The sequence below is a fragment of the Malania oleifera genome, chromosome 9 (genome assembly GCF_029873635.1).
Source record: "Malania oleifera isolate guangnan ecotype guangnan chromosome 9, ASM2987363v1, whole genome shotgun sequence".
Taxonomy (NCBI): Eukaryota; Viridiplantae; Streptophyta; class Magnoliopsida; order Santalales; family Ximeniaceae; genus Malania; species Malania oleifera.
The window spans coordinates 11,405,664-11,411,663 of NC_080425.1; the positions used below are offsets into that span (position 1 = coordinate 11,405,664).

Consider the following 6,000-nt stretch of genomic DNA (forward strand, 5'->3'; position numbering starts at 1 on the left):
AATGAAAATAGAAAATAACAACTGCTAAAATCAGCCAAGAAATCCCTTCTTTAAACCTTTCCTATCATAGTTCACCGAACACTTCAAATTAGCTAATTCCCTTTGACCCTTTTTCGCCGTGGATTTCCCACCATCAAGCCTAACTTCAATACCCCCTTAATCAGACAACATGATGCCAAAGTCATCCAACAACCTCTGAGTTTCAACGCCCCTCTCAGGAATTTTGTCTTGAATGAGAGCAAGAAAAATTCCATCCTTTACCTTTTTAACATCATTTGGGACCTCCTCTTCAAACATATTAATACCTTCTAAACCTTCTAATGGAGGAGGCAGCACATAAGTTAAATCTTAGAGACAATCAATGGAAGAATCAGAGGAATATTCACACTATTCCAAAATATGGTCCAATAATAGACCTTTTTCGCATTCAAAATCACTAGTACCTATGTTGTCCTCATCCGAAACATCTCCCCATCTCTTACTTTCCTTGCTCAAATTTGCCCTCTCATCACTTGGATCTTCCCATATACTTAATATCTCTTTGGAATCCCTCTTTATAATTCTATGTGTTTTCTCACCAGAAACTCTCACTTATCTTCAAAACATTTCCTTGAATCGAAACCCATTTGCATTTCCTTACAACGAGCATATACCTTACCACTCCTCGAATTATTTAAATAGATTCCCTTTCCAACATGATTTCCCACCGAACCAAAAATGAAATCCTGATTCTCAAAATCACAAGAATTAAAATTCTTAAAACTAGTCTTCCCCCCTTACAATCGTAGAGCTCCCCTGTTGGCCTAACAAGGTCTTTCAATCGGTTTTGGTGATAACAAACAAAGGACTATTTAACTTGGAAAGGTTGAGTTTTTGTGTTTCAGGAAATATGGATCTAGTATGGTTCAAGTGAAGTTCAAGTATGGTTCAAGAAAAGATCAAGTGTGGTTCAAGTAAAAATCAAGTATGAATCAAGTATGGGACAACCATTCAATGATCCAAAAAGAAACTCTGATATTTGCAGCTCAAGCAAAGAACTTCAAAAGCAAAGAATGAGGAAGATGTCAACTTTGGCATACAAAGTTTTAGGAAATATATTGTAAGTATTTCAAAAGCTAAAATATCGTTTGAAATATGTTTTGAAGCTCTTTCAAGAGATTATAAGGACTTAAAGACCTATTTAAGAATATTGAAACAAGTCTTGTAAAAATCATAAGAGAGCAAATCAGTTTTTAAAGAAAAATATTTTTTAAAACAGGTTCTTGGCAGATTAGATGACTGAGCTTTTCAGTTCAGATATCTGAAGTGGCAACTTCAGATGACTGAACTTCATGTTCAGACATCTGAAGATTAAGTGCAGACGTCTGAAGATTTTATGAATCAAAACAGAAAGAGGCAGTAGCAGTTCAGACGTCTGAACACGCAACTTCAAACATCTGAACCTGGCACTTCATACGTCTGAACCTTCTCTTCAGATATCTGACCCTATGTCCAATTAAATTTTCAAAGGGTTTCAGGAACTTCAGACGTTTGTCCTCAAATCCTCGGACATCTGAACACTGTTCAACGGGCAAATTTTTAAAAAAACTTATTTTTTAAATTATAGCCGTTTGAACCCCAAATTTTCTAATAACTTGGGAAACTCTTTAAGGAAACTCTTGCAACAAGGAAACTTGCTTTGAAGCCTATAAATACATGGTTCTTGTAAATCAAAATATACACCAAGCATTGAAAATCCCTCAAGCTCTCTTGCTGTCAAAATCTCACTTTGATCAATCTCTTGCAAGCTGAAAGTATTGTTGTTCTGATACTCTTGCTCATCAATTCCTGAAGAAAGATTACTGATTTCTCATCTGGAGAAAAGGAATTTGGTGAAATTCTTGTAAAGCTTCAAAAGTGTATTTCTTTCTTGATATTTATCTTTTGAAGTACATAGTTTCAATTTGTACTAATCTGCTCTTTGTGTGAGACTCTCTTGTACACCAGCTTTTTAATATCTCTCTTGTAGATTTTGGACGATTCCAGGTTGTTGGATCGTTAGCCAAACAAGGGTATATTGTTTGAAGAAGGCGGACTCTAGCCTTGACCAAGGAGAGGTTGTAAACAGGCGTTGTTCCACCCGGTAACGGAACTGCTATAGTGGAACCCTTCGGTGTTTTGCCAAGGGCGAGGACGTAGGCTGTGTTGAAGTCGAACCTTGTAAAAATCTTATGTCTTTCTCTCTTCTTTACTTTCTATATTCTGTACTTGTTGTTGTTGTATGATTTAAAAGTGCAGGTTGCAGGTTTTAAAGTGAGAAAGAAACAAAGACTCTTGATATTTAGAAAGTACATTTTGATTAATCGTTTGCAGAAACCCAAAAGGGAGTACATTGGTTAATCTCCGGAAATCTTGATCAAGAGAAGTGCATACGAAGAAGTTACTCAAAGAAGGTGGTAAACAATCACAGGGAAATTGACAAAAATACTAATATTCTTGGTTGAGTAGTTGAATTGTTTTGATTTCATTGATTGGCTTGTGAATTTAAATTTCAGTATTTTCAAATGTGATTATCAGTTATTAATTGTGTTTTTCTTGGTATCATAAGCAAAAGCAAAAAAAAAACTATTAAAATCAAAAAGAATCCAATTCACCACCTCTCTTGGGAAGTTATTCCTAATTTCATCCCCTAATGACAATTCCCTCTAGCAGAGGAGAAGCAACATACCTATCAGGCCTTCCTCCTTCCATCGGCTCTTTACCTTTAGCAGAGCATCCCTCATTATGGCTTAGTCCTCAACTAAACTTCAATGAAAATGAAAAAGCTCTATATACAATAAACAAAACCTAAAAGAAAGCTCCCAAAGGCAAAGAATGACTAGACAAATTCGAGCATTCCTCTTTTAACCAAATAGTGATGGTAGCTCGTCAATCGTTGAAGTTCAAGTGGTAAACCGGTACAATTAGTGGTGTTTAGGGAGTTTGGTCAAGGTAAAAAAAAAATGGGGCAATAACATAGAAGAGGAGAGTGATTTGAGAGAGCTTTTGGAACAATGAGAGGCTATTATTCGATGATTTTACAAGCACAACATGACTATGATTTACTTTTAGAAGAGGTTTCCCATGTTACAAAATAAAACACTTTGTCTAAAAGAGATTTACTTCATTTGAAGATGAAGTAGGTAAGAAAAGAACAAGCTCAGATCCAGTAATAAAAGTGTTACATCTAAAACCTGAAGATCACATCCCAATTCACAAAAACAGCTACACTAAATCTAGAAGTAGGTTGCGTATCCCAAACCACTGATATGGCCTAGGAGCCGAAGAGCCTTTCGCACTGGATATTATTGTTGAAGTACTGAGTAAAATGAAAATGCTATCACAAATATTTGTCTCTCCCTCTATTTATAATATATATCAAGTACACACCAATGACCATAATATCCTTACCAACTCATACTTGCTAACATAACACTAACACATGCTAATAATGCTTACAAATCAAACTTCACACAAGTGGTTATAATGAGCTTCTACACAAATTTCTCCTAAACAGAGTGGCAATCTACTTAAGGTGTTTTTGTTTGCTCACGAAAGAGTAATATGAATAGTGGCTTGATTATCACACATCAACTTGATAGACCAAAAATGTGGAAAACCAAATTCTTCCAAAGTGTTCTTCAACCAAACAAGTTCACATGAAGTGTGAGTCATAGCCCTATAATCTGATTTAGCGCTTAACCTAACCACCAAAGTTTTTTCCTTACTCTTCCAAGAAATCAATTTACCACGATACTCTACTATGGATCTTTGGTCGAAAGGCGATTCAACCAAATCTACATCTGTAGATCCTTGAATATAAGTGTGACCCTAAACTTGGTATAGGAGACTTCTCCCAAGTGCACATTTGAGGTATCTCAAGATTTGAAAAACTGCATCCAAGTGATTTATTCTCAAAGAATCCAAAAATTGACTTCCAACATTTGTTGCAAAAAATATATCCAATTGAGTGACAAAGAGATAATTCAACTTCGCACAACTCCGACAAGTTTTCGATACCATCTTGGATCAGACAACAAATCAACCATATCTAACTCTAATTTGTTGTTAGGATCCATGGTATACGTATATCAACATATTTGGATCCTAACATCCCAGTCTCACCCAAAACATCAAGAAGATACTTCCTCTATGACAAAACGATTCCCACTCTAGATTTTAAAGCTTCTCTCCATAATTTTAACTCAAAAACCCATATTTTACTCAACACTTCCCCCCCCCCCCCCCGGGCGGGGCTGCCTAATTTCATCAATCAAGATAATATTATCTGCAAACAACATATACTATCGAACCTCATTTTGGATACTCCTAGTAAGTTCATCCATTACAAGAACAATAACAAAACCAAGCCTTAAGTCCCAATAGGTTGAGTCAGCAAGTTCATCCATTACTAGAGCAAAAAAATATGAGCTCAAAGTAGATACCTATTTGCAACCATTGTGATTTGAAATTCCCTAAACACTCCTCATGTAGTCCTAAAGCTAGTCATTACTCTATAGTACATATCCTTGAATAGCATCAATATACATACAGTATACTATTTTATCTAGAACCTACCAATAAAACTTGAAAACCATATGCAAGTCCCTCTTCTTCTCGTTAAATTTTTCCATTAGCCTATGACAAGTTTGTAAACAGAACCAAATAATAAAACCAATTTGCATCATTTGGTCTTGTCTTTGCAAATATGATTGCATTGATTTTAGCCCTTAAAAACAAGAAAGGCACATCCAATATTCTATCCAACAAGTACCCGTTAAAATAGCAGAAAGGAATCAGAGAATTTACCGATGAGGCGATTGAGGTGGACTGAGTGCCGCAGAAGCATCACAGCCTGACAGCAGAAAAGAACAGACACAGTGGAAGAAGAATAGAAATGCAATGCTTGCCAGAACCAACTGGATAACAAGTTAACTAGGAAATATGAAATTTGGGAGACTCACTGGGACTATTGTTAAATGTGCAAAGATTTCAAGCATGGAAGATCCAGTGAGGTTGCTCACAAATCTAACCAGAAAACAAAATGAGGAAATGCGAGTGTAAGATGCAGAGAAACACCTGACGAAAAAGAGGTTCTTGTGTGTGTGTGTGTGTGTGTGTGTGAGAGAGAGAGAGAGAGAGAGGGAATCGCAACTCTTCTTTCAAATGTTTATTCGGATTGAAGGAGTTTCCGAGAGGATCCATGGATGAAAATATCCGAGTAGAAGAATATGGAGACGAAGATGGAGAATGGAAGACGAGCGAGCTGAGATGAATAGCGCTGAAATGTTGCTTTAAGTCGTTTTTTGCAGAAACGATTTAGCATGTTGAATGACGGCTTTTGCGTCACGATGTAGCGTCCAGCTGTTTGCCGTTTGGGACTTCTAGCTTGGAATTCGGAATTTTTTTGACCGGGTAGGGCTCGTAATTTTTTAAATATTTCACATTTCTTGCAAAATTAACGGAAGAAATATTTACAAATATAAGAAAAAAAAAATGCATAATTCAATACTACAATATTAAAATAAGATGAAGTAGTTCAGAAGCTTCAAAACCCCAATCTTGATTTTTAAATTGCCTTTTTACTTTTATAAATAAATATTTCTGCTACTATTGATTAAAATTTTGACTTTTCTATTCTTATTGCTATTGAATATTTAGATTAAAAAATAAATAAATAAATCATGCACACAGGTTGTAACCATGCATTAATTTCAAACTCCCACAAGCTATGTTCTATGCGTTAATTTTCTCCTAAACACAATTCTAATATAACCATGACTTAATTTTCTCCTTTTTTTTTTTTCCTCTTTGTCAATGGAGCCCTCTAATGCAATCTACCTACAACTGCTCTCAAGTTTCAGACTTGCAATCTAGGTATATATTTGTACTTTTTATTTATTTTTTCTTTCATTTGTTGTGTTGTCTATTAGAAACCTGCAAAAGCAACTTTGCATCTACAAGCATGAAACTGAAATAAGG

General features: G+C 35.5%; 1 protein-coding gene across 2 annotated transcripts in view; it reads right to left on the reverse strand.

The window, feature by feature from the left end:
* The window catches only part of LOC131164115 (uncharacterized protein At4g17910), a 98,195-nt gene extending 92,818 nt beyond the window's left edge, over window positions 1-5,377 (reverse strand). For both annotated transcript variants that reach the window (XM_058121081.1, XM_058121082.1), the window contains exons 1-3: window positions 5,174-5,377; window positions 4,983-5,046; window positions 4,828-4,873 (exon numbers count right to left, since the gene is read on the reverse strand). In XM_058121081.1, coding sequence (XP_057977064.1) covers window positions 4,828-4,873; window positions 4,983-5,046; window positions 5,174-5,223 — 160 coding nt within the window. In that variant the 5' untranslated portion in view covers window positions 5,224-5,377. The remainder of the gene's footprint in view (window positions 1-4,827; window positions 4,874-4,982; window positions 5,047-5,173) is intronic.
* Between the last annotated feature and the right edge of the window lie 623 nt (window positions 5,378-6,000).